Source organism: Coturnix japonica, chromosome 17 (assembly GCF_001577835.2).
Source record: "Coturnix japonica isolate 7356 chromosome 17, Coturnix japonica 2.1, whole genome shotgun sequence".
Classification (NCBI taxonomy): domain Eukaryota; kingdom Metazoa; phylum Chordata; class Aves; order Galliformes; family Phasianidae; genus Coturnix; species Coturnix japonica.
In genome coordinates, this window is record NC_029532.1 from 5,296,721 (window position 1) to 5,324,422 (window position 27,702).

General features: G+C 45.8%; 2 protein-coding genes across 3 annotated transcripts; both read left to right on the forward strand.

Annotated features, from left to right (window-relative positions):
- Positions 1-20: 20 nt before the first annotated feature.
- GFI1B (growth factor independent 1B transcriptional repressor) lies at positions 21-13,851 on the forward strand. Of its 2 annotated transcripts, XM_015879184.2 has the most exons (7): positions 21-3,293; positions 7,677-7,805; positions 9,299-9,451; positions 9,898-10,160; positions 10,485-10,622; positions 11,027-11,192; positions 11,578-13,851. In XM_015879184.2, the coding sequence occupies exons 2-7, from the start codon at positions 7,691-7,693 to the stop codon at positions 11,754-11,756; spliced, it is 1,014 nt and encodes a 337-aa protein (XP_015734670.1). In that variant the 5' UTR covers positions 21-3,293; positions 7,677-7,690; the 3' UTR covers positions 11,757-13,851. The 2 variants fall into 2 exon arrangements, with proteins under 2 accessions (XP_015734670.1, XP_032304012.1); XM_032448121.1 differs by lacking the exon at positions 21-3,293 and having other exon boundaries at positions 5,764-7,805.
- Positions 13,852-21,858: 8,007 nt separating this feature from the next.
- Positions 21,859-27,601, forward strand: CEL (carboxyl ester lipase). The gene is made up of 11 exons (XM_015878843.2): positions 21,859-22,326; positions 22,832-22,982; positions 23,207-23,329; positions 23,869-24,066; positions 24,158-24,288; positions 24,588-24,695; positions 25,047-25,164; positions 25,575-25,761; positions 26,291-26,494; positions 26,657-26,854; positions 27,332-27,601. Exons 1-11 carry the CDS (start codon positions 22,261-22,263, stop codon positions 27,516-27,518), a joined length of 1,671 nt encoding a protein of 556 aa, XP_015734329.1. The 5' UTR covers positions 21,859-22,260; the 3' UTR covers positions 27,519-27,601.
- Positions 27,602-27,702: the final 101 nt, after the last annotated feature.

Sequence of the window (27,702 nt, forward strand, 5' to 3'; positions counted from 1 at the left end):
ATCACGTGAGGGGGCGGGGCGGGGTGCGGCCGGTAAACAAGGCCCTGCCGAACCGAACCCGGCCGAACCGAACCCGAACCGCCCCATTAAGCGGGTACCGGACACAGCCCGTCCCATGGAGCGATGCTGTGTTTGATATACCTTGTTTTAGCCCTTTGTATCAAGGGTCAGGGCAGAGCTGTGGCTGCGAGCCCTAGTGCTGAACCGGCAGCTAAAGGTCCTTCTATAGATGTCTTTTATCCCTGTGGTTAAATAGTGTTTCACTATTCACTATTACTATACTATATTACATATATATATGGCATGTAATAAGAACACACAGCAACATGCCAAATTCAATTGCCTTCAGTTGCGAGGTGAGCTCATTGTGTGTCCCCCATATGGGTCAAAACCAGCACAAGGTTCTGAATCCAGACCCTCTGTGGTTCTCTTTGCTGACCCTGAAATGTGAAGAGAGAAAAGGCAAAACTGGATCAATTTGATCATAAAATGTGACTGAACACAAGGAGTCACCTCAAAGATCCTCCTAGGCTAAAATGCATCCCTGATGTGCTTGTATTTTCCTTGTATAAATGGCCTTGTATAATCAGCTTGTAGAAATAACCTTCTGCTAATGATTTCATTGGAGAGGTGGTATGTTTAACAGGAGCCACAAAAAGAGATTGACAGAAGATGACAAGAAGCCACAGTGGCAGCTTTCCTGACCACACTCCAATCCTGCAGCTATTTGATCCAAAGGAACTCCTGACATAAAACAAAGGAAAAGAGGGTGAATGAGAGCTGACATACAGCAATGTCCCCCATCTCTCTTCAGGCATTCTAGCGTTGTAATCATAGTAATACTCATGGAGTATCTCAGGGATCAATTTGTATTCAATGACATACGTGCTTTGTGAGATGATAGCTACTTGGGGAACCAGGTTGGCTGATACAGATGGGTTTTTTTTTGCAGCCATTCCATGTACAGCCTACTGAAATGAGGAGATATAGCCATCCTCCTCCTCCAAAGGACTGTGCCCAGCACTGTTTGGGTCACCTCTGAAACCAGCCAGCTGGTGCAGTCTGACTGTACACGCTGTTAGGTTGTGTTGTGTAATTAGTCCCTTCCAGGATTTTGTTTCTGTGGCTGACTTGGTTTTATTATCTTTAGTTTAAGAGCAGCCGGTTGCACTTCATGTCAATGGTAAGTCTGAGCTCAAGGTGCTGGCAGGAGCCAGCTCCAGCGTTTCATAAAATAACATCTCGGTCCTTTTCAGCAGCCTGTCCTTTTTCCTATTTTTGTTTAATTCCCATAACATAATTCTTCACATGAAACCCTGAAGCTACAATGTACGTCTTGGTTTTCTGTTACAATGCTTGTTTTTTTGTAGTGGGAAACATAATCCTTCGAATGCTGGTGTTTAAGAAGATGCAAATCATCTTGCTAGCACAATGCTTTGGGAACGTTTATTTCATGCAAAGTATGGCTAAGTAAATAAAGGGGGGAGAAGAGGGAGAGGGAAAAGGGATTGTTTGCTTCTGTAAACAGCAAGAATTAATTCTGTTCGGTAAATAGGTGAAGATGGGCAAAGATTAAAATCTGATTCTTTCTCAACGTGGGTGAAATCTACGCTCCTATCTCTCAGTTGCAGCAAAGCCTATTGCACAGCGTGTCCGGTGCTGTGGGGTGACGCAGTGCCACCAGCTGTGACTTGTGGCTGTCCCAGCAGAGAGCGCTCGGGCCATCAGTGACACACAGAATACCTCCACCATGAATCTGAAGTTCCTCTGCACCTCATTTGCTCCACAGTGGAACACCACCACCCTGCAGCTGATCCTCTTGTATGGCAGAGAAGCAGCCCCTCATCCCTGGTGCTGTCACCATTCCACGTTGCAGCAGGAAAATGGAGTGTGCTGAATCCTGGTGTAGCGCAGCTGGCTGTAGGAAACAGGGAAATGCATTTGAAGGCTCACAACAAACAAAAGTCCGTGACATAAAGGCAGTCCTCTGACAGCTAAGTCTGAATGCTTGGCAGCTGGCTACATGCTTCTATACATCTCAAGTTGCAAACTTAGGATGTATCCTCAGTGTTCCAACCGTGCTCAGTCTTAGTGCAGGAGGGGTTAACCAATGGCACAGGTAGCACGGCACTGTAGGAAAATGATGAAAAATCAGAAAGCAAGTGAAATTAAATAATCCCTTCCTTCCCCCCACCCCCAAGCCTATGGAAAGATAAGCTTTCCTTGTTTTCCCTCAAACCAGAGTTGTGTCTGAGGATTCTCCATAGAAAAAAATCACTGCTCTTCAGCTCCCATCTCACCTATGCCAGAGAACCACCAGATGACACACAGAATACCTCCATAGTGCCACAGAATGGCACTCTGCCCCCTGCACTTTCCCTTCTGTCACCCACCCTTGCAGGCAGGCAGTTCTTCCACCCTTATAAACCCATTTTCAAACTGTTTTGGAAAGCAAGCAGTGAAAGTAATACAAATTCTTATTATTGCTCTTGAGTTGAAGAACTTCTTGCAAAGACGCTTGTTAATGAACTGTCATAAGTCTGTATCTTATATACAGCTGTATTTAGACAGAGTAGTACCTAAAATGAGTATGGATGGCACACACACATCTAGGAAAACAAAGGCTGATGAACAAACATCTTTTTCAGTTATTACTGTGATATTATTTGTCCATTTTTTTCCTCTTGGAAATTGGAGAGATAAAAGACCCATCCTGGAATAAAATAATTTAATATACGTGTGCTATATGGTTTTGTTGATGAGACCAAAGTATGTGAGTGTATACGAGACAGATAGTGTGCCTGTTTGGGAAAGATACAGCACAGGGATGAATATGTGTGAAAATACAGGTTTCTTAAGAGCTCTTTCTAAAAAGAAAAAGCAAATAGGTGTCTGCTTTGTACATTATTTCCTCATGTCGTGCTCTTTGTCACTATGACAGGAGAGTATTCCTGCAGAAAGTGAAATTTAAGGGTGCTGCCTCTAGGGTTTGCAGCTGGGCACTGTGAATTCTCTTCAAGTTTTCAAAGTCCTGGGAAGTTTTGATAAGCAAATAGTTTCTGGGCTCTGCTTCTCCATTGGCTGTTTCTTCACCGCCAGATTTTGACACAAATAATCTGATTGAAAAATCAGGGAGGGGAACGGGGGCAAAAAACAGAGAGAAAAAAAAGGAGAAGTATCTACTTCAGCAGGCTGCAACTAAGAGAAAAAGTGGAAGAAGGAGCCTAGAGAGAAGACAGCGTCTCATTGGGGACTCCTAAGGCAGATCCAGTAAAGCAGAGTGCCCTAAACAGGTGATTTATTTATCCTTTTAAGCGTCATTGTCTGGCTTGTTTCTCTGATGCCTTTCATACCCTTTGTCTTATTCTTTGCTTCTGTTTGCGAATACGTAACGTTGTTCCCTGCTAAGTCAGCTGTGTTGTGCATTCCTTTGTGATAATGCTTCACTTATATCAAACAGGTCAGACTTTAAAAGATGACATATCATATACTTACTTTGCACTCTCACATGCACATATGAAAATGATAATAGCAGAATAAAATACAGCAGATGTAGCAGTGGTCTCAGATACCTGCATCCCAGCAAGTCCTGTGCTGCAGAAGCAGTCTCCAGATGTAGACTTTTATGCTTCAGCAATGAGGACATACTGTATTTTTCCTTTTAATTGCTCTTTTACAGACCTTTAGATTCAGATAAAAGCACATCTCTGCTGACTTAAATGATTAATTGCATAAGTTTTGATGCCGATTTTGCTAGGTGAGAATTCAGTCTCTCCTGTTGAGGATTTTTACTTCCAACCTCTAATTTATATCACCTCTCCATCCTTTCTAAGTACATGCTAATTAGCGTATCAGTTTTTAGCACATGGAATTAGATATATATAAATATCTAACATACTACATGGCTGATTCAACACATTGAACAGGAAAACAATTTATTTACAAGTCCACAAAGTAAATGCATCTACAGAGGGGCACAGGAGGTGTTAGACTGTGCTGTGTAAGTCAATAAATGGAAGCTTAAGGCAGTTTGCTAAAGCCAGTGGCATTCCCAACATCTCTCAGAGCAAAGGAGCTTTCTGATGGACAAATGCTGTAATTATGTTATTAAGATTTTGTCCAGATAATGAAGATCTCCATGGATTTCCCATCTACTACTTTGACAAAATGCTCACTGTAATTTTCAGGCTCTGGCATAACGCCCATCTGCCCATTCTTACTATAGGAATGGAAAGTGTTCTGCGCATTTCTCCCTATTCAAAAAGCCACATTCAAATGAATTGCCCCAAGTATAATGAATTTTACAAACCTGGCCTGATGTTGGTGTAAATAACTGGAATTCTGAAGTATTTTACCTTTAAAGAGTCAGGAGTCCACAAAACTTCTTATTTTACTTGGGCTCTTAAAAACATCACACACAGGTGCTTTTTTTCTTCATAAATATAGCCTTCCAATAGGAACATTGTTCTTCAGAGCTTAATTCTGCCAGGAAAGAAACAAACAAAACAGTATCAAGGCATAAAATAAATTAAGCAGTAGAAAGGAAACGAGCCTCTTCCAGGCTAAAACTTTATACACTCATCAATATACACAAAGCCACACATCAATTTTAAGTTAAAAGATAGGTATTTCTTTTGAGCGCCATGGGAGAAAGGGTTTCATTGCTGCAGTTTACATTGTAAATTTGAACATGGGAAACCTGAATTTAGAAAGGCTTTGAGGAAAATGAGTCAGCTTCAGAATGGAACTTACACTGCACGGTGGGTTCCTGATTCAGGATGGCACAATCCTGCAAACACCCGCTCCTAAAATATGGGAATTTGGGGTTAATTGTGTCCCTGAAGGAGCTGCTGGCAGAACAAGACCTGTAACCTCATATAGGTAAAAGAGAATACCAATTTCTTCTAAAATATACCAAAGGGGCCTATCCTGTGGTTTTGGGCACTGTGAGCTGCTGTGTGTGTGAGGTGGGAATTGGGGCTTCAAGAGGAACGTGAGACCTTATAAAATTAGGATCCTGAACCCAACCCATCCATGCACACCTTGGGATGACAGAACATTCATAGCCCAGGCAATGAACTCTGCCATGCAGTTATCAGAAGGGACAGAAACCATCGCTGCTGGGGCTGGCAAGAACAGGCTCCATAAAAAACAAGCCCAACTTTTAACTGAAGTTCAAAGCTAAATCCTGTTGGAAGCTTTGGGGATCATTCAAGCCATAGCAGGCCCTGCTGTCCATAGCACTGCATTCGCTGTGAGGTGCAGTAACTGCCTGCAGCAGCTCATCACTTGCAACTGATAATCTTGAATTTCAGAGAGAGAATTTTTTTCCTCTCACAATCTGTGCTCCCAGCTTTCCTCTAAATTGGCTGCGTGAATCACAAAGACAGTCCAATGCAGTCATTAATTAACTATGCTCGGGCTCCCAGTTCCTGTTTTCTCTGCAAAATGGGGGTGGGGGAAGGTAACTTCCTTTTGCAACGTTCGGTAGTGCATTAAAGATTGTGTTGCTCAGTACAGGCCCTTATCAGCAGCCAAGATACTGGCCCAAATTTGACTTTTGCATATGCTGGGGCAAATACATCCAGAAAAACCCTGTTGATTCGCAGGCAGCTACTTTTAACAGCCACCTGAAATGACAGGCTGGAATCAGTACCTTCACATACTCAGTGCATGGATACTACAGTAAAACACAGCAAGGCTGCTTATGCCACCCACCTGCAGTCCTCAGATTTATCTGTGAGTGCCTCTGGGTGTTCCAGCTGGCAGGCAGGGAGAGCAGCTCTCCCAGGAGCATGGAGCACACGCTTTCACCTTGCCCTTCACCTGCTGCCAGAGCCTCTTCCTCCACTGTGTGGGAAGCCCAGGAAAATTAACTGGTTCATTCAGGCAGACAACGCATACCAGCATGGCTTTAGATACCTGAATACTCTCTATTGTAGATGGCACGGTCCTGCCCACTATGGGAAAATCCCTTCAACATGAGTGGAAATCCCATGCAGAAAGGGCTTGCAGTAGGAATTTAATTTGGGGCAAGTTTATGTTGTCAAGTGCAGCTCCAGGCACATATATCCCACCTGGGGCTGAGCAAGGGTACTGAGACCCTACCACTGTGGCTGCTGAGCTTAATGCTTCCATAGGGTGTAAGGCACATGGCCAAGCAGAACACACTACTACAATGGTAGTGGCCATCCCAGAACACTTCTGTGCTACTGAGCTGAGTGCTTCTGCATCCAGGTCAGGCCAGTACATTCCATGATACTTAAAAGAACCTCATTGGAGAGTTATAGAAATGTAAATACAGCTATGTATTTCAGCATCCCTCTCTTGTTTGCATAATTACAGTTCCTTTCCAGTACAATTTTGTTCTCTTACTAAAATTAAATTAACACATCCACACTTGGCTTGTTTTCTCATATTCATCTCAAGTCACATGTATATTTCTTGGAAAAAGATAAAAACAGGTGAGTCATTTCAGAAGAAAAAAAAAATGGCTGAAGTCATACATGAAAATGGGAATCCTGAACCAGACTTAAAAAGACAGGTAGAGCCATGATGGGATTTCTAATGGCACTGTTGGTGAGCACCTGACTCCCACAGACAGCAGTGGGCTTTGCAACCTACCTGTCCACAGCAGATGGACATGAGTGCCCTTGTTTGTGTACCTGAAGCCAAAGCTGCCATCGTAGATCTAGTGTAAATCTGTCCCTTGGACCTTTAAATGAAACACCACTGGACCATGTCATTACATTTAGCATTTAGGAGTAAGCACATACACTTCTGAACCCTAAAGAGGAGCCAGAGTAGAGCTTTTCCATCCCTGGCTGCTTCCAGGAGCTCACTCTGCTCTGTCCTAACTTATGCAGACATAATCATTCCTACTCAACAGGAACAAACTGTGTTCTTTTTCAGTAAATAAGTATTCTACGCTTCAACTGCTCCTGAGAAAAAGAACCCAAACAATAACATAATGCATTCACCCATCGGTTGAGAGCCAGGACTTACTGCTGACTTTCCATATGAAATATAACAAGATTTGCTTTTAGTGTTGCTATCTTGAACAATTACTAGGGAAAATGCAAATGCATATGCAAATAATGCACCAGCTGATATTGCCATACGCAGGATTGAGCCTGTTGTCATGCTGTCTGCATGAGAACAGTTGTTGGCTATGGGGAGCGGGCACAGGGCGGGCTGGGCTCTGGGTAGCAAAGATAACAGATGCATTGCAAGAGAATTTCGTATGATTAAATTTCAGCGTTTTATGTTTGTTCCTAACCCATCATTTCAACGGTCTATGATATTTGAGTCGGGTCCAAAAGGGAACCTCTCTCTGCTCAGCCTCTGCTTGATTTTGCCAGCCAGAACAAAGAATGATGTTAAGGAGATTCTGAGTTCTGGTGTATCCCTGCCACACAAACACTTTTGGTCCATAACAGCTTACACACAGTTCTGTGTTTTCTCCAGTGTTAAGACCCATTGAAAGACACAAAGCCAAGCAACTGCTCCCATCCCTCCAGCTGGGTGTGGGGCCCTTTGAGATGGGCTGTCACCCCAGCAGAAGGGTTTTAATTCTCACCTCTGCTGGATGCAGAGTTGATGTGCTGTGGGAGCAAGGAGAAATAACCCCACAGACTGCAGGGATTTACATGCTGTTATTCCATGCTTTTGCCCAGGCAGTGAATGGAAAATGCCACGTTCCTTTTTGGTGAAGAGCAAAAAGGCTCATAGCTATCATCAGCACCGCTTTGTGGAAGATGATCTGCCTATATTCACATGGGATCCAATCACTTCTGCTTTCACTGGTGAGTCAATACATCCACCGGGCATGTAAGAATACACCAAGGCAAATAAATAATTGAGTAAGCAAGCTAAGAGAGCTGGATGAATGAGCTAAAGAATTTCTAAGGGCTCCCATGCAGGGATAGCAGTCTAAGGACAAACTTGTCCCTCAGTTTGCACCCTCCTTCTGTTGGCTACATCCACGTTGCCATGCTGGAAATGAATTCAGATCCTCCCTTTGTTTCCTATTGGGCTGCTGCTATTATAATTGCAGCACAGCGAGAGTCCCTTGCACTGACACACTTTGGGCAGACACAAGCACTGGAAGCTCTGAGTAAGCACAGGGCTCCTGATGGCCAGTACTCTACCTGTGTGGGAATTAGACAGAATTCTACCTTCTATTTTTTGCTCTTGCTCCAACTGTTGACTCTTATCTCCATTCACCATATCTTCTCTACCTCAGCGCTACCATCTCCTCCTGATGATTTGCAAGAAAGGTTACAACTAGAATGAGAAAAACAGTGATATCCAAACACTGTCTGAAAGGAATCCTGTGCACTGCAGAGAAAAGACCAGCTACTGTATGCTAGATTAACACAAACCAATGCTGCTTCTGCCTATGCCTGCTGCCATCCCTGCTCCTGATCATGCTCTCCCACAGCCATCCGTGCAATAGCAGGGCTGGGACAATTATCTCCTTCCTTCAGGCACCATTCAAATTTTCACTATTCAAATCTAAGATCAATTTTCCCTTTGTTCTAGCCCTGGCTGTGGAACTAAAGTCCAGCCTTATGATACGCTTGATAGAAGAATGGAAGTGACTTTCCCATGTCAGTTCCTCACATCATCCTTTGGCCATTTGCAGTGCTTCTCTGGTGTACAAGATGGTTTAGATGACACATGGATGATGCCCTTCAGCAGCCCAGTGCTCTCTGCAGCAGAAACAAAGCACGGAGATTAGACTTCTGGTTTAGATTTGTAGTATAAATTCTACATTTAACAAGCACTGGTTGGTCTCTTAAAGGGCTGGGACAGGCATGGAGAAATGTGAGTGGGCAGGAGGACACAAGACTCTGTGGCAACCTTTACAGCTGTACAAGCAGTTACCTCCCTTCTCAGCTTCCTTACCCGGCTGTCTACTGAACTCTTTCATGGGAGAGATAGGGAAGTTAATAAATTAGTGATTGTTAGTTACCCCCATAAATGAAAATGGTTTTAAATATGGAAATATTCGTACAGAAACATGGCCACCTCATGTTAATTTGCTGTAGCTAGATGTTGCACCAAGTGGCATATCATATCCTGACCCTCTCTAATGCGCACACCTCATTCTGCTTAGAATTTCCCTTTGCCAGCAATGGACAGACCCTGGCTGCCATACTGATTGGACCACTCTGCACCAACTCAGGGAACTGAGCATTGATTCGCGTGTCCAAGCATGAGTTCACATGCTTAGTGCACTGACTGCTCTCTTACCAGCTAGAATAAACTAACTGTGACACTACTGTGATTACAGCCACAGGAGACAGAGACGAGACACCAGAGGATGGCAAGAAACAGGACCTAGAATGGGTGGTTCCAAAACAAGAAAAGGATTCTTTTCAACCAAAGGAAGAAAGCGTCCCCGTCCAGTGCCTAAGCAGGATGCTGCCAGGACCTTCAGCTCAAGGTCTGCTAACCAAAGCCAGAATTGCAAATGAGGTCCAGGCTTTGTAAGCTTAGGGGGCCACTATGACTGGGTCCAGATTTTCAGTAAATGGTAGCTCTAATTTTGGCACCAATGGTCAAACTTGCCCCAGGCGGTGCTCATTAAGACCTTCCTGTATTTCCCCTTATGATCCTGGTGTAGGTCAGCATCTCCTTGAAGCATATGGCTGTGATCCCCAGAGAGCAAGCCTCCAGATCTCAGCAACTAATGTAACTGTGTGATATGGGTGTCCCCATAACATTTGTTCAAGATAGTAACCCTTGAGCATCCCCTCTCCACTAAAATTTCCTCAGATTGAAATCTAAGTCCTAAATCAAATATCATACGGGCACCAGGACTTGACTTAAATCAGGAGTAACTCAGCATCGGTATGACACTCATTTTCTCCCTCTCCTTCACAAACTCAGACATGACCATCTCAGGTCTGCAAGTCAAAGACTGCACAAGCCCAACAAGCACACCTACCTTCTACAAAACCAGCTTTTCTTGGGATGCTTTCCAAGTGCCATACAGCTACAGACAGATGTCTTCCACCATGCAGTCAGCCCTCCTGGAGCACCCAGTCAGCCTGTATGGAAGCCATCTCCTGCCAAGCGCTGAGCCCCCTCTGGATTACAGCATGCGGTACAGCTCGGACATGGAGACCTACCACTGTGTGAAGTGCAACAAGGTGTGTGGCTGAGAACCTCAGCCATGAGCTGGGGCTGGAGGGTGCCAAGAATGGTGCAGTTTACGTGGCCTGTGAGAGGGAAGAATCAAATAAGATTTGATTCTTATTTGATTCTTCCCTCTCAACAAATAAAGAGAAAGAACTGTAAACGGAGGTGAAAACAAAGCTGCCTCCTAGAAAAAAAATAATATATATGTATATATATGTATATATACACATACATACATATATATATATGTATATATATATATACACACACACACACACACATATACATATCCAATATATACATACATATATACATAAATACCATTTATTTTTCAGGTGTTCTCCACTCCCCACGGCCTGGAGGTCCACGTACGAAGGTCTCACAGCGGGACCCGACCCTTTGCTTGTGAAGTATGTGGCAAAACCTTCGGACATGCTGTGAGCCTGGAGCAGCACACCAACATTCACTCCCAGGTGTGTATTGTGCTTCCCAAGAACTGCCCTCCAGAGCTCAGTGGCGCTTGGACCTTTGTGATGAAGGAGGTGATGCTTCCTAGGTGACACATGCAGGCTTCCCTGTAGCACCCAGCAACAGAAGCTCCAAAGACCACAGATCATAGTTCTCACCTTTCCACTCTCAGGCTGTTCTTGGGGACATCCTGCATGGGGAGAATCATTGCTAGTTCTCCTGTGCCTCACCTTCTCTTAAAGGGTGCAGAACAAGATTCCAGCTATTTCCTTAAGTCCTCCTTTCCTCCTTGTATTAGCAACGTCAGCCCATGAGCTGAGATTTGCTCATCATACCTACCATACTCTTCAAGCTGTCACATGTTCTGCAGCCACTGATTGACACCTCATTATTTTTCTTTCCCTACCAGGAAAGAAGTTTTGAGTGCAAGATGTGTGGGAAGACATTCAAGCGTTCCTCCACCCTCTCCACACATCTGCTGATCCATTCCGACACACGGCCCTATCCCTGCCAATACTGCGGCAAGCGCTTCCACCAGAAGTCAGATATGAAGAAACACACTTACATCCACACTGGTGAGAAACAAAACATTACTGTGGAATAAATACAAACTAAAATTCCTCATATCTATACACGCACACATCCCCGGTCCAGCTTCTCTGTGACTGAGAACTAAGTCATTCTTTTCTATATGGTAAGACAGCAGAAGGTCTGAGCATCCCTGAGATGCAGCTCCTCCTTTGTGCAGTGAGGAGCCAGTCATTGACCAGCCTCTGGTCCTCAGCATGCTCACCCCCAGTCCTGGATGCAGATAGAACTTGGGACCAAACTAGGGAGGGCTGCCTCTGCTTCTTCTCCTCCTCTGTTGCTGAAGGAGAGCACAGACATTGGCAGGCATTGGTTTTGTTTTTTTTTTTCCTCCCTTCTGAGATGTTTCTCACCATCTTCTTTGCCCTGCAGGAGAGAAGCCCCACAAATGCCAGGTATGTGGCAAGGCCTTCAGCCAGAGCTCCAACCTCATCACCCACAGCCGCAAGCACACCGGCTTCAAGCCCTTCAGCTGTGAGCTCTGTGCCAAGGGCTTCCAACGCAAGGTGGACCTACGGAGGCACCGGGAGACCCAACACAGTCTCAAGTGAGGGATGGCTCCAGATCTCTGCTGGAGGTCCCACTGCCAGTGCACGCTTCATGGAAGCAGACCCTCCCCACCATTTCCATCCGGCACAGGGCCTCCCATTTCATTAAGCTCACATGGCTTCCGGCACTGTCCTGGGAAGTTACAAAGCCATGTCATCAGCTTTGGTGTTCTTGCAACCCCAGAGCCTTACACACCCCAGAATGTGACACAGAAACCTGTGGGAGCTCTCACTCCTTAGTTACAGCAGGTACCAGGCCAGATCTGATATCACCTGCTCAAGTGTAAATGCAGGGGAATTCCTCCAGGGTCACAGTTACTCTGGATTTACACCACATGTAGAATTCAGTCCATCAGACTGACTTGACCAGCAGTGAGGTGGGAACACCTGGACTAGTGGCAGCCAAAATCTGTGCCAAGCTGCTGCTGTAACCATGTTCTGCTTTGATGGTTAGGAAGATAAGGATAGGACATGCAAATAGACTGCATTCAGTGAGCTGTTTTTAACCTGGACAGGGCATCTGCAGAGACTTGCCCAGGTCATAAATTCCAGCAACAGGCACCTCAATTCATTTTCTTTCAGTGGAGCAGTTACTGTGATCAAGTGACAAATCAACTGTGTCTTATTTTTAGTTCGGAGTAGGAAGAAAATATTGGGGGAAAAAATAGCTCTTATCCCTAACTAATAACAAGGGTCTCTGCATGCATTCCACATCCACACCCTACTGCAAAGATCCCCAGGCAAGTGACAATCAGATGAACTCCAGGAAAAGCCACAGCACTGAGGATAAGCTAATGAGCCCTGTATCTCAGTACCCTGCAACAGAGACTGGCTGCTCTCAGAAGCCAGGCTGGGATGTTCCAGCATTGCACTGTGTGCTGGATTTATTGGCTTAAATCTGTCCTGGACAGCCCTGTGTGACTGCACAGTCAGGAATGACCATGGATATAGTTGTCAAGGACCAGAGAAATATGATTTCCTTCCACTCTTACAGGAGGAAGCAGCCTAACCCATATACAGCGGCATGATATGAGCACTTCACAAATACAACACAAACACAGCAGTGGTATTTCCTCCTCCTTCCAGGTCTAGAGGTTGAAGCAAAGCACTGGAAGAAGTAAATAGCTGGCTCTCCTCTAAGCTCTGTTGTGTTCTCAGTACATAACCTTTGGCAAGTCACTGCACTGCTCTGACTTCTATTTCTCCACACCTCTTGGTGATGAGGAGTCATTTGCTCAGGTGTGTAAAGTCCCTTGAGTTTTTGAGAGGAAGGGCAAAGTATTATTATAGCATTAAAAAGACAAGTGCTTGCAGTTAAGTGGGGCATTGCAGCAGGGCACAGACCACTCCATAACTACATCCCTATACACATGGCATCATATGATGACTCCTGTGGGAAGCAGCCTGTAGAAAGGGCTGTGGCATTCACCATCTCACTCCAAATGCTTATTAAAGAATGGTGCCCCAATGGGCAAAGAAGCAGCAGTCCAAGTGGGAGATTCATTTCTTGCTCTGAGAAAAGAGTTTTGATTCTGTCCTCGGTTACACTGCTGTCAATCCAAAGCCATTCTCCCTACTAAGATTTAAAACATACTTGCCCCTGTTCTTTGCTGAAGCTGTTACTCATTAATATGCAGTCTGGCAACTCAAAACAGTCTGTACTCCTGGCTTGTCCTTGCACACTGCAAGTACATATTTACACTTATTCTAATGTATATTTTTATTGCAATACACCAAACTGTGACAACATGAACAGGCCTGCTGGGATTTTTAACTGATAAACCTGTTACCTCTCAGTAACTCTGCCAACACAGGGTGCTTTGTGTTTAAAGAATTCATCTCAAGAAAGTCCTGTGCTGAGCTCTGGAGGTGCCAGCAGTGGGGACAGAGGGGAAAAGGAGAGGGGTGACAGCACTGCATTGCTCTCCTGTTAAAGCTGAGCTGTTCTGTACTTTACCATGCCAGAACCTGGTCAGGGTAAGAGCTGCTGGGGAAGAAGCAATGCTCAGACCCTATCTGTGACACCAGACACATATGCGTGAACTTTAGATAAGGTAAAACCATTTTAGCTTATTAAAATTGCTGCCAAAAACGCAAACTGTGTTTATTATTTCCCTTGTCCTCCTCAAATCTGCAAACACAGATATACAAAGAGAACAGCTCTGTAGCTAACACCCTCCAGCCCCAGAACAACAAGCACACCAGCACCCAGTCCTTGTCCTTAGGACTTGGGTGCTTCTGACTCATGAGAAGCTCCTTAGTTTTGAGGAAAATGCTGGTATACATTGATCAGCACCATAGCAAGACTGCCAGCAAAACCACTCCAATCCAAAGCAGCCAGATAGTTTTGAGCCTACAGAACAAGGGCTGACTAAATCCATTAGATTTTCTCCCTGTCTTTGATTCCTATGCAGCAGAAAAGTCACAGCCTTGAATGGGTGGCTGGGATCCTCTCCCTTCTAACAAAGAGAGGATCACCAAAGAACTTTCATTTATTTCCCCTAGATGTTGGGAAATAAAGATGCTTTCACTATTCTTCTGGTTCCTGAGCCTGAAGATCATGAAGGAGCAGTCACACCAGAGCAGGCAGTGCCTGCCTCAGTCATTTACTTGATGGGAGTCAAACCCTTCCTTAGGAGATGTGATGGCAGTCAGTAAAGAAGTGCTTGGTTAGCATGGGCAGCATGCTGTGCTGCAACAGGACAGGGTGGGCAGACTAGCCCACTCCCACCAGCTCTGCAAGCGTATCTTCACAAACAGAGGTTGTGGAAGGATGCCAGCTGGCAAAGGTGCTTTCAAGACAGAAAAACAAGAGTCAGAAGGTGACTTGAGAAAGAAGAAAGAATTAGCTTGTAGAGTTCTGCACTACAGCAATTAAAATATATACATTTCTTCCTAAAGAGCTTCTCTCACTCAGGCCATCAGGTAATACCAGCTCATGCTTAAAGGTGTGATGGATGTCAACAGCCCAAAGGAAAACCAGGCATTGATTGTCAGACCCTCAGATCAGAGAGAGATGTCCCTTGAGGGACCCCCACCTTTGGTTTTTTTCACTGCAAAGAGAAATGCTGTGACAGTTCCAATCAGTGAGAGATCAGGAAGATGCTAGTAAAGATCTTAAGGAACAGCCCCAGCAAAGCCAGTGTGATAAACACAGTAGTGTAACCTCACAACCTGCTTGCAATGAACCTCCCAAGGCAGGATGTTGGAGCATGGAACAGGGGCTGCTCTGGCCTGCTACTCAGTGTTTGGCAACCTATTTTCAGATGGAAAGGAAAGCCCTGTACTGTGGGGCTGGCGGCTGCACTCTACACCATTCCCCAGGCTTCCATCCATGTTGCTGGAAGCTCTGAAAATCATAAAATCATAGGATCATTAAGACTGGAAAAGATGTCTAGGATCATCACATCCAAGTCATCCCCACCATGCCCACTGACCACATCTCTCAGTGCCACATCTCTATGGTTCAGGAACACCTCCAGTGATGGTAACTCCACCACCACCCTGGGCATGAAGGAGAGAGGAAAGAAGCAAATCTGTTCCTACCCAAGTGCTTCAAACCCAACCTGATCCTCACTACTGAATCCATACAACAGGCACCCAAGGATGCTCAGCACATGTCAGGATCAGGCAGTTGGTATCACCAGCTCCAAACACACCTGGCCTTGTTCTTCAATAATGCAAATTCTCCCCAGTTCTGAAAATAACCCCTTTCCCACCATCTCCCCTCACATCTGAAACACTCTGGTTAGTCAATCAAGGAAATAGATAACAAAAAGCAAAATCTCAACTAATCTTTGTGGCTGAAGAAAGAGCCGATTGTTTCTGCCTCTCCCTGAGCCCACCCTAAACCCTGCACTTCCCCAGTCCTCTTCACACCTTCATTCCTTTATTGCCAGGGAAAGAAAATCCTCAGTCTTTGGGCTGTTTTGTTTAGCAAATGAGGGACATGCAAAGCAATCCTGCTGAGCAGAGGTGTGCCTCTGTCTTCCAGACAGGCTTCAGGTATTGAAAGCAGCAGCCCAGAAATGTTGTGATCGAGGGTAGATTTAAGTCTGGACACAGGATGCATCTTTTATTATTGAAGACAGACACAAAACCTGCAGGAAGAGAAGGTGCACTCCTAGTTAGCATAGCATTACACTAGAGCTTATCTTCAGATAGTATTAACCTACAGAAAAGGCAAAACTGGAGTTCAAGAGTGTTTTCAGTGAAAGGATAAAAGCAGAGCCCTTAGTCCTTGCAGCAGGACATTCCTCCAGTGCTGCACAGCCTGTCACAGGTAAAGGGGATGCAGCTGTACTCCCAGCTGCCGGTACATTTGTGCTGTTAACTGTAACAACAACACACATGTGGGAAACCTGGAAGCATTACACAGTCTCTCAGTAACAGCTGCATAAGCGTGTTTCCTTGCATGGGACAAACATTCCTGCTTGCTATGTTCTCCCACTTTTGCCCTGGAGCAGCATATCCACATGGGAAGCACCAAACCACCACACCAACCATCACAGGACAGCTAAATCAGTCTGTTCTTCTGTAGTAGGCAAGACCTAAGAAAATGCAGACCAATGCAGCTGTTACAGAACTAGAACACTTCAGCTAACAGTGACCATGGGCACACACTGACCTGATGCTCACAGCCCTGACCTGAGGTGCCAGATCTGCCACATCTCTTGCATGACCTTGGGTGAGACATTACCTCTGGATTTGTGAAGCTGCTCAGCACCCTATGCAACTCATAGAAAACTTCAGCCCATCTGCAAAAGGAGGATAATTCCTCCTCTCCCTTCTATTTCACTTGTTGTTTTTTTCCCCCCCTCAACGGTAAGATAATCAGACACAGGACTGCCCCTCCTTATCTCCTACAAACAGTGCCTTGTACAATGAAGCCTTGATCTCGGCTGGAACCTACTTAGTGCTACTGTGATCCTAATAACGTATGATAGAAACTTACTTCAGCAAAGCAGCCCATTTCTGTTTGTGGCTTAGAAAGAAATTCTCCGAGCACAACAAAAGCATCAAATTAAATCTTAAACTTCACATGAGCAGAGAAATGAAGCAAGTGGAAAGACAAGGGGTAAATCAGACAGGTAGTGTTTCCATCAGTGAATAACACTCCAGGGAGAAAGAGAGAGACAGAGATGGATACTGACGTTACAAACATTCAATTTGATCCTCCTCATTCTGAGGATGCTCCCTAAATACAGGCATTTCCAATCTGGCCCTTGGGCTGATTTTGACCTAGTGGCTCAAGGGTGATCATCATTCACCTCAGCAGACAGCAAGGCAGGCAGAGAGCAAAGAGTTCCCAGAAATGGGGAAATCTGAGGCCAGGGAGGAGCTGAGCATACACCAGGCTCAGCTTTAGCCCGATAAGTTTATCAGGCACTGCCGGCTGCTAACTGTCAGCCAGCAAAGTGGGCCTGTTAGGGAGGAGGAACAGCTCCTGGGGTCAGATAGGACAGCCCCAGCCTTATCAGAGTGCCTGAGCCAAAGTGGGAACTGGAGAGTGAGCACTTTCCAACCACTTCATCCGAAGAGCAGACAGATTGGCAGGAAGGGCCTGTCAGCCCGCTGCTCCTTGCCACGAGCCCTGGTCCATGCAAATAACACTGGTGAGTGCAGCAGGAAAGTTGCAAATTTGAATGCAGAAGCCTGAGGGAATGTGCAGGGGAAAGCCTTCCTAGGAACGTTGCCCAAAGGGGAGAGTCAGACTCAGAAGTTTGGATACTTACTGCACAAGCTGCTCCTTCAGACAGGCTGCCACCAAGTCTTGGGATGCCAGCTCCAGCAGCTCAGGCTAATGCTAAAGTCACCAAGTTCTGGTGTACAAATGATTGTCTTGTTTTCCCTTTAACAAAATAAGTAAATAAAAGAAAAACCTCCTCATCCCCTTCTGAGCAGTAAAAGCATGGACCAGCAAATACCCTTCACAATGAGCTCTAGTGCAGCTATACCCAATTCTATACAGCAGAGATGCTCCCATATTTGGTTGAACTCCCTTGGACAAGCACAGCCTGTGCAAGCTCCCTTTCTCCACACCCCAGTCATGACAGAGTAAAAGAATTGTTGCACAGCACATTCCCTGCTTGGTTTACTTGCTGAGGATGTGCCATGCAGGATAGAAATGGTTTAAGGCCATCAGCTTAGACACACTGCATTATTCCTACAGCCCCTCTAACCGTACTGTTACCACATCACTGCTCATAGTAGTGGACTGCATGCAAAGCATTGGGCTCATCTATAGGTCTTTGGGTTGAAACAGGGGATTTGGGTCCTGTCTGTATCATGAAATTTTTGCTGAGAAATGGCTCAAGGAAAAGCCCTGAGCCTGTCCCAGAAGAACATGCTGCCTGCCTACAAGTGAGTACCTTGTGTATCATAGAGGGCTAGGGACAGCAGCATTGTAGGACAAGATACCATCTACATGAGCAAGTCTCTCAAAGGCTCCCTTTATGGCAATTAAGATACACATATATAGATATATATATACACACACATACACAGTGTGATCCAGCTCCTCCTAAAGCGTGCATCTAAAATAGGACTGAAGTCATGTCCTTAATGCACCTTGTTCTCCCACTGATCAGAAAGGGAACCTAGCACATGCAGATATCTAACGTTATGTGGGATGAGTTGCACTCTTGTGGTCTCTGCACTGCTCTCAGGCCAAGACTTGTGAGTTAAAAACAAACCAAAAAACCCACCTACTGTTGATTCTACTTTCTCTTCGAGGAATTTTAAAGCAATGGGACTTTATCTTACATCCTAAGCTCTTCTATATTAAGAACTCTGGTGGGATTTTTTAGCAGTGGCCATGTCTGCTGATGTCTTCTCTTTATATAATAGAAGTTATCTCTTGCTTCAGCTGGGGAAAGGGAAGTCAGATGATGATGCATTCCTGTCTTTTCAAAGACACCATCCTGAGAGCATGGACATGGTGAACCACTGAGTCACTCACCCCGGTGCCTTATTTAGATCCAGCCTGTAGTGGCTTGTCTGTAAATCATTTGGCTCAATGGATGCCTAGATATGAGCATCTAGAAACTGCAAGTCCATCTTTGAATACTGTGGCATCACCCATAGATGAACATGAGAATCAAACAAAAAAGGCTTTTCTCCTATCTTTGCTGTTGTCAACTGATCTGAGCCTTCACTATCCCCTGTCCCAGGATTTCCAACCCCAAAATGAGGATAACAACACGGACATACTCTGAGATCAATAGATAAGAGCAAGGTAGAATTGCTGCATATGTGCATTTTTTAATGAAAAAAATCCCATAGAAGATGCACACAGCATTAAAGTGAGGTCCTTGCACTGTGATCCTCCAACCCCATATGAACTTACTGCTTACAAATATTCCCCCAACAACAGTCAGCAGGGATTAACTCTTTGTCTGCAAGTTTTGACATAGTAGCATTATAAATTTTCAGGAGATGCAACAAAAAATGTGCAGTTATGAGCATCAACAGTTCATTCTGTGCCCCAAAAATAAGTTATTGGTATGAGCTCCCCAGCCCCACTTCCTTAGTTCCCAAGTCCTCAGCAATCTTAGCTCCGAAGGGAATGTGACTCAGACCCTCCAACTGAAGGGCTGTCATCTGCAAACCCTGAAGGCTGGATGTGACCACGGCTTTATCGTGGCCCACCAGCTGCATGTACAACCCTTGCCTCCTCCCTAATGATTCAGCAAATCTTCTTTGAGGAGAAAAACAAGCATACAAGTGAACAAATCACAATGTCAGATTATAAAGATGAGCGGGGAAAAGCTGTGGCTCGAAGAAGGGAGATAAAAGGTGGTGAAATTGCATGGCGTAAGGGCTGAAACGCCTGATAGACTTCTCAAGGAGTGTTGCAATAAGAACGTTTAAATAAATAATTGTCTTATGGGGGTCCTTACCCCTTAAAATATTGCTAAATGAGAACGCGGCATGAAAGGAAATGAAGTACATCCCGCCCTCTGTGATCTGGGCATTGCACAGGACTGATATGGAGTCTTAGTGGCATCCTGTTTTACACTGAAATTAAGTTCTACCAGGCAAACTACTTTCAGAAATAGCTTCCATTCACCATAACCAACATTTTCAATGGCTCAGAAGCCTGTTATCAAACACTGAACAGCTAGAGATCAATCAGAAGGTGTAATGCTTCCCTTAATTGCATTCAGCCCAGATACTCCACATGCCATGAAATTCTAACAAAAACAAAAGCATTTGCAATTCACAGAGCACTCACATCACATTTATGGAATATCTCAACCCAGTGGGTTCTCCAACATCTGTGAGACAGAGATGCACCCCTCCACTAGATTAAATTCAACAACAACAGAAAACATAGAAGAGAAGCATGCAAACATATTTCAATACTGATCTACAAGCAAGGAGGACTGGCTTACCTCCCTATGGGTTTGTATATTCTTTGTGAATATTAATGTATTCACACCAATGTGAAATTACAGTTCACAAAGCCAACTGAAGCCACTTATTATGTCTTCAAAAAGACATCAATCAGAGCAGGTGTGTGTTGCTTCAGGGGGCTGCACCACAGCACACCAAGGTGACAGCTGACAAGGCAAGAGTAAAGCAAAACCTTCAAGAAAGCAACCATGAAGTACTGAACTGCCTCATACCCACTCATCTGCCAACCCCTCCCCAGGGTTTCAACAGACCTGCCATAGTAGAAAAGAAAGCACTCCTTGCCCCTTTCCTACAGGCTCCTAAAGGGAACAGGATTTTAGTTTAGGTACTTACACAACATGACTAGAGCAGCAGCAGAGGCTGAAACTAGAGGATGATGATTATGGCCCCTTTTCAACCCAGGCCATTCTGTGATTCTATGAATTAACACCACCTGAACTATGCATGATTGAAGTCACATCTGTCTCCTTTTAAAGCATTTCCCTTTGCAGTTATGCCACCTGCTCTCACAGGTCTGGAGGCTTTCCTCTCAAGTCTAATGATAATCAGCTGTATTACTTAAAGCTGAGTGTCAGAGCCAAGGGATGAAGGCATTTGTTAAGCCTGATCTTTGCAGGGAGAGCACTGAAAACGTGGTGCCACTGCACCCTACAGGCTGAAAATAGAGTCAATCATCCTGTGTGTTGTGTCGTGTGTGTATCTCGCAGTATCTAAACAAGGTTCATCACTTTTGAGAGGGAGGCTGGCTCAGGGCTCTTGCACATTTAGGGCTGGCCACTCTGCTTCTGCCCTGTACCACAATTAACAATTCTATTGCCTACCCTGTTGGGATGAGCAGGAAAACCAGCAGCTGTAACACAAACACACACACACTACCAAACTCCTGGCTAGAGCTGACCCGAACACTGCTGTGTATGGGGTACCTGGCGATGGGAAGCACTGTGGGAAACAAGAAAGTTTGACTTCATATGGACAGGAGTTCAGCCCCAACCAGAGGAGGGGACAGTGCAAGGGGTGACCCTGCAGCTGGAACCCCTACCCAGGCTGCTGAGTCTCTGCAGGATCTATGTTGGAGCTTGGAAAGCTGCGTGAATGGCACAAACTTACATCAGAAGTCAACTGGAAGAACCTGGCACGAGAAGGGTTCTCATGATTTGAGGGAGATGCTACTGCCCTGTGGACACTATATGCAGCATTGTATGCATCAGTCCAGCCCTCTGCCTGCTTCCCGTGGGCTGGAGCTGTGTGGAAGCTATGAGGAGTCAATGCCATATGTTCCTCTGACCACATTCACTGGATCTGTTCCCTCCAGGCCCATGGTCACTTGTGCCAGAAGAACAGCCTGCAAGGTCTCCCACAAGAAACAGATTTCATTTTTCTCACTGAGCTCCTTTATCAGCATTTAGAGGAAAAAAAACATATCTTAATAAGTGCATTTCTATCTCACGTTGTCCCTGTACCCTGATAAACTCCAGGAGTTACAGTGGAGCAAGGAGAGAATGTGCAGCCTTTTGTGCAACAAATCTATCTCATATAAATCAGTAATAACAGCCTGGAGGGTTTCTCTTGGGTAGTACAGGCAACTAGAGGTAGTTTGGCCATTTTGATGTTGTTTTTTTTATCTCTCAGCCCTGCTGTGCTGTGTAGGAAGAGACCACATGCAGCCCTTTTCTTTGACTTCACAGAAGATGGTTGCAGTCCTAACTACTTGCTGGCTTCTCCGTAGGTTTTGTGATTGTGAAGTTCTATGTATAAGATTATTAGGGTGGTGTTGGGTGTTGAATTACACCAGGATTCACAATCCAGGCCATTGGCTTTGATTCTCTTCCACTATCTAAGTTTTGTCAGATTGAGATATTTCCTTACACGTGGGTAGCCTTCGTCCCATAGAAGCAACATCTGCAGGGCTCCCACGCTGTGACACCAGCCTACCTCAGCCATGGTTTGGCCTTGGCCTATTTACGTACATGGACTTACACAGTAGAACTCAGAGCAAAAACCATGTACTGGCACTGACACATGGCTGCACTCCTACCTATATATACGTACATTGGCCTCTGTTTGGAGGCAAGCTCCTCAGGTGCACACCATGGCTTGCTGGGCGATTCTGAGCTTTGCCTTGTGCTGCTGCCTTGGGGTAGCACAGGCTGCAACAGTAAGTACAAGACATTCCTTACAGCTTTGTAAGACCTTTTGCCTGCTTTTGCCTGAATGAGCAAATTTCTCCATTGTCTGCTCTGAAGCCCATGAAAAAGGCCTGCAAGCAGTGACAGCAAAGGCAGGGTATTTGTCCTAGCAAAGGCTCTCACTGGTATCCTCACAAAAGTGCCCTGCACAGTTCTTTATCAGATCTGGCTTGGTTTATATCTCAAGGCTGTAGGTTCTCACAGTCTATCAAGTATATATGGAAGAGCAGGGAAATTGCTGCTGGCTCTCTGCTCCAAAGGGCATCATGAAGAACATTGGCATGGACACATCTGTGGCAGCAGCTACCTGTGGGCTTCCCATGAGGAATCCCAGGGATGGCTGGGGAGAGGGGGCTGTGATTTGTATTGGGGGACCCTCCAGCCAGGGGAAGGTGTGGGTGCTGGCAACATGAGAAGCCTCAGCCATGAAAGATTGTAATGGATTTCCTTTCTTCTTAATGGTACCATGTTTAGCTGGGTGTGGTGCTCACCGAGGGAGGTTTTGTGGAAGGAGAGAGTAAACGACGGGGACTCTTTGGGAGCTATGTGGATATCTTCAGAGGGATCCCTTTTGCTGCCCCACCAAAGACACTGCAAGACCCCCAACCTCATCCTGGCTGGGAAGGTAAGATCTAGTTTTGGGGTTATTTTGTTTAACAGCTGTCTCTCTAGTCCATTGCTGAAAGGAGCTAGTTCATATAGGAAGGGGTCCCACTCCCTCAGTAGATGGCTGGGGAGGCTTTGCTGCCTCTGCTGGACTTACAGAGGGGAAGATGGACGGACAGAGCATACAACCAAAGGAGCTGATGTCTCTGACCAGGACCCATTGTGTTCTCTATCTTCTCTCAGGAACACTGAAAGCAAAAGAATTTAAGAATCGCTGCATGCAGACAACTCTTACACAGACTGATGTCCGTGGGAAAGAGGACTGCCTCTATCTGAACATCTGGATCCCTCAAGGGAGGAGAGAGGGTATGTATTTGGCAGAGACCTGAGGAGGAGATTTTCAATTGCCTTCTGTGGATAAACTGCTCTGGAGCATCCCTCGACAGCTACGTTCCCATAATGGGCAACCAAAGAAACACTGGTTTTCAGTGGGAAGGGTAGGAGAAGTTTCAGACCCTGTTCCTCAGCTTTGTCCCACTGTGAGTTGCAGCCTCTACAGAGCAGGAATTTTCTTGGCCATAGGCTATCACAAAACATTGTGTCCTTGAAGTAGAAACAACCCTTTCTGGACAAATGACTGTCCTACAACTCTAGTAGAGATAGAGAAGTTCTTTTCTTATCAAGGACAGAGTAATTTGTATGGGATGTCAGCCAATAGGAAAAGCTCATACAGGTTTGTTGTCTTGGGAATGCTTTTCCTGCTGTGGGGTAAGATGACAGTGAAGGAAGGGGCATTTGTGTCAGCCCCAATAGGTCCAAGTGCAAGTGGAGCAATGCTCGGTGGAGGTAGGCAGCACCTTCTGGCTGTGCAGTGGTTCACACTGCTTTTCCCCCTCACCTCCTAGTCTCCACCAACTTGCCAGTGATGGTCTGGATCTACGGCGGTGCCTTCCTTCTTGGAGGGGGTCAAGGAGCCAACTTCCTTAACAACTACCTCTATGATGGTGAGGAGATCGCTGTGCGGGGCAATGTGATCGTGGTGACCCTCAACTATCGTGTGGGACCCCTGGGCTTCCTCAGCACTGGAGACTCAAACATGCCAGGTACCACAGCTGCTCCGTCTTAGGGGAGCCTGCCCAGCTCTCCACCTTTGGCTGTGCCCTGGCTGATGGTGGGTACCCTCTTGTTGCTCAGGGAACTACGGGCTGAAGGACCAGCACATGGCTATTGCCTGGGTGAAGAGGAATATTAAGGCCTTTGGAGGCGACCCAGACAACATCACCATCTTTGGAGAGTCAGCCGGTGGTGCTAGTGTCTCCCTGCAGGTCTGCTGTCCTTGTTAGACTGCACTACAGCTGCTTCTCATTTCTTCAAATGGGCAGAACAGCCCTCTTGGCACTCTGATGCTTTCCTCTGTGCATGATATGATCCCTTGCTCTCCACCTTTTCTCTCCCTTTCACCATATCCCCTTTTAACTTTACTGAGTCTGTTAAGTATCACAAGAGCTGGTTCCTTCCCTGGACCTTGTGTACAAATTGTGAGGGGGATCATCCGGGTCTGGCATGTAATTGTTTCTTCACTATTCCATTGATGAAACCCTCCTGTTTCTATTCTGTGCTGCAGATGTTGTCCCCAAAGAATGCAGGTCTGTTCAAGAGAGCCATCAGCCAAAGCGGTGTCGGTCTGTGCAGCTGGGCCATCCAAAAGGACCCACTCACTTGGGCTAAAAAGGTAACATGCACCACTGCAGAGGGACCCTAACCCACAGAGGGAGGCCGGCACATGGGACAGTTAGTGGCCTGAACATCTACCTGGGCTGGCTGGATAGTGGCTGTGTCACTTCAGGCAGCAATCCTGAAGCTAAAGTCTTACTTGAGGGTACAAAAAACATATGAGATTTCATAGAAAAGAGCATAGCAAGTACAGGATTTAGCAGGAGCCATGCTGCCAAACACAGAGCTTTGGAAACATCAGTCTTTGAGATTAAAGCCAAGCTCTCCTCTGGGAAGCTGGGAATGCAGCCTGGCTTCAGAGCGTAATGCCATGAGCTTTCTCTCTCTCTCTCTCTCTCTCCTTCTGCAGGTTGGAGAGAAGGTGGGCTGTCCCACAGACAACACCACGGTCTTGGCCAACTGCCTTCGTGCTACTGACCCCAAAGCCCTGACAATGGCCTTCCACATGGAACTGGTCTCCCTGCCTGGTATGTCCCCCAGCCTATGCTGCATCCTCCATGCACAAAAGGTTCACCAAGCCTTCAAAGGGGTACTGGAGTGATTGCCTGAAGTATTTAAGCAGAGCTTGTGTCATTCAGTAAGGGGACAATGACAGATTTTGCAGTCACTCTTCAGGTGCACACTGTGCTGAGTGAACGCTGTTGGTTGTGCAATAACAGCAGTGGCAGATCAATTGTCCAGGGGTTGCTCCAGAACAAGTAGCTTTCTGTTTTGCAATGTTTCATGAAAGCAGCAAGAGCAATTCCAGAATACAGCCTACAAACAACAACAACAAGCTGACAACATCTATCTTTTTCCTTAAGCAATAAGATATGCCAGGCCACACATATGCTGTTTCCGTTCTCCAAACAGATTCTGGTTTTGCCTTCTGCTGCAGGTCCCGTGGTTCACACACTCTCCATCACTCCTGTTGTTGATGGAGACTTCCTTCCTGACATGCCAGAGAACCTCTTTGCCAATGCTGCTGACATTGACTACATTGCTGGGGTCAATAACATGGATGGACATATGTTTGCTGGCGTTGATCTTCCTGCTATCAATCGTCCATTTAAGAAAATCACTGCGTAAGTGGACAATCCTAAAACCCTTATCAAGAGGAACTTTAACATATTCCCAAACACCCAGGTCTGGAAGGGGCACTATCTTCAGCACAGGATGTCACTCTAAGCTGGAGTGCCCAAGGCATGTGTTGCCAATCCCAGAGCCTTCAAGAGAAAGAACTAGTTTAATGGGGAAGCCTTCCCAAATATCTTTAAGGTACCCCTGAACTCAGCAGTAGATACAAGCTTGGCAGCCCTGATGCTCTCTGTGTGGAGCGTGTTCATATATAAATGCTGGGTACCTGGCCCATAACATCCCTATTTGAGGACTAAAAGAGTTTATGGCCCATTTGGAACTCAAGTGGTTCTGCTGACAAAGTTGTGGATTATGTGCTCCCTATTGAGGACCTGGACTGAAACTCCTGGCTGTTACTTCACCAAACAGTTGCCAACCACAGTGGTTGGATTAGAGGGTCCCTCCTCCAAAGGGAGCTGGGACAACCAAGCTCCAAGCTGCTGGTCCTTAATTAGTTCATACCTCTTGTCTTTTCAGGAGTGAGGTCTATGACTTGGTCAAAGGATTTACTGCTGACAGGGGTGAGAGAGGAGCCAACTTGACATACAATCTCTACACAGAGTTGTGGGGTGACAACCCAGAGCAAGAAGTCATGAAGAAAACAGTGGTGGACCTGACTACTGACTACATTTTCCTGATTCCCACACAGTGGGCACTAAACCTGCACCATCATAATGCACGGTGAGGAGCACAGCATTGGTAGGAGCCCAGAGCTTGTTTGAGACCAAAATTGTACTCGCAGCACAAGAGGCTCTGCCAGTGTTTGGAGTGTAGCTATGAATCCACACTCCTTTTCCTGCTCTCCACTCACAGTTGCTAATCAAGTCTATTTTATTTCCCCAGGAATGGCAAGACATACAGCTACTTGTTCTCCCAGCCATCTCGAATGCCCATCTACCCAAGCTGGGTAGGGGCAGACCACGCTGATGACTTGCAGTATGTGTTTGGGAAACCCTTTGCCACCCCTCTGGGCTACCTGCCCAAGCACAGGACAGTCTCATCTGCCATGATTGCTTATTGGACCAATTTTGCCCGGACTGGGTAAGTGATTCTGGTTCCACCTCTGGGGCTTTGCTGCAGCACTTCAACCTGTTGCTTTTGCCTATTAACTTCTCAAAAGCAGTTCTCAAAAGCAGGGTGCCCTATGTACTTTAGCAAATCTGGCTCTGTTTCCCAGTTTGCTCTGAGCCTTCCTCATCCAGAGAACACCTGGGAACAGCAGAAGCATTTTCAGAACTTGTGATCTCTCCTTATACTGTATGATGATGTTTCTTTCTGAACCCTGGAACTGGGGCAGGAGTTCAGTTTGCTTTGTGCAGACAGGGCCAATGCTAGTGGGGACCAGAGGAGGAGAACGCAGGTTAGCAAGTAGCTCCTAGCAGGCAGAATTGCTATCACTTGTCTCGATTCCAAACCCTCTCCTTGTACTCACTTAAAACCTCACTTGAGCACAGATAAGATCTTCAGAGAACACAAATCTGCCCTTATAAAACTAAACTTCTGTTTCTTTTTTCCCAGTGATCCCAACAGTGGGTATTCAAAGGTGTCCGTTAACTGGCCACCCTACACCACTAATGGTGGCTACTACCTGGATATCAACAATAAACTAAACCATGACTCAGTGAAACAGAACCTAAGAACCCAGTATGTGAACTACTGGAATTCAGTCTATCTAAAACTGCCACTGGTTGCCAGCACATCCTAAGCTGTGGAGCTGCTGAAAACCCAAGTAGAACCACCTTTTAAAGACAGACCGAGTTCATTAAATGCTTGCTTGAAACTGAGGGATTTTGGCTTATGAGTGTCTTTGTCATTACAGTTTTCTCCCTAACATTACAGTTAGGAAGGAAGCAGCATCTAACCTCTGAGCAAAGCATGCTCCCCTGACA

What these genes read in the sequence shown, in the direction of transcription:
- GFI1B (XM_015879184.2), top strand. Translation starts at nt 7,691, where the DNA reads ATGCCACGTTCCTTTTTGGTGAAGAGCAAAAAGGCTCATAGCTATCAT. An exon ending in GCCAGGACCTTCAGCTCAAG is followed by an intron (nt 9,452 to 9,897) that starts GTCTGCTAACCA and finishes TCACAAACTCAG; the next exon opens with ACATGACCATCTCAGGTCTG. An exon ending in ACTGTGTGAAGTGCAACAAG is followed by an intron (nt 10,161 to 10,484) that starts GTGTGTGGCTGA and finishes TTTATTTTTCAG; the next exon opens with GTGTTCTCCACTCCCCACGG.
- CEL (XM_015878843.2), top strand. Translation starts at nt 22,261, where the DNA reads ATGGCTTGCTGGGCGATTCTGAGCTTTGCCTTGTGCTGCTGCCTTGGG. An exon ending in GTGCTAGTGTCTCCCTGCAG is followed by an intron (nt 24,289 to 24,587) that starts GTCTGCTGTCCT and finishes TCTGTGCTGCAG; the next exon opens with ATGTTGTCCCCAAAGAATGC. An exon ending in CACTCACTTGGGCTAAAAAG is followed by an intron (nt 24,696 to 25,046) that starts GTAACATGCACC and finishes CTCCTTCTGCAG; the next exon opens with GTTGGAGAGAAGGTGGGCTG.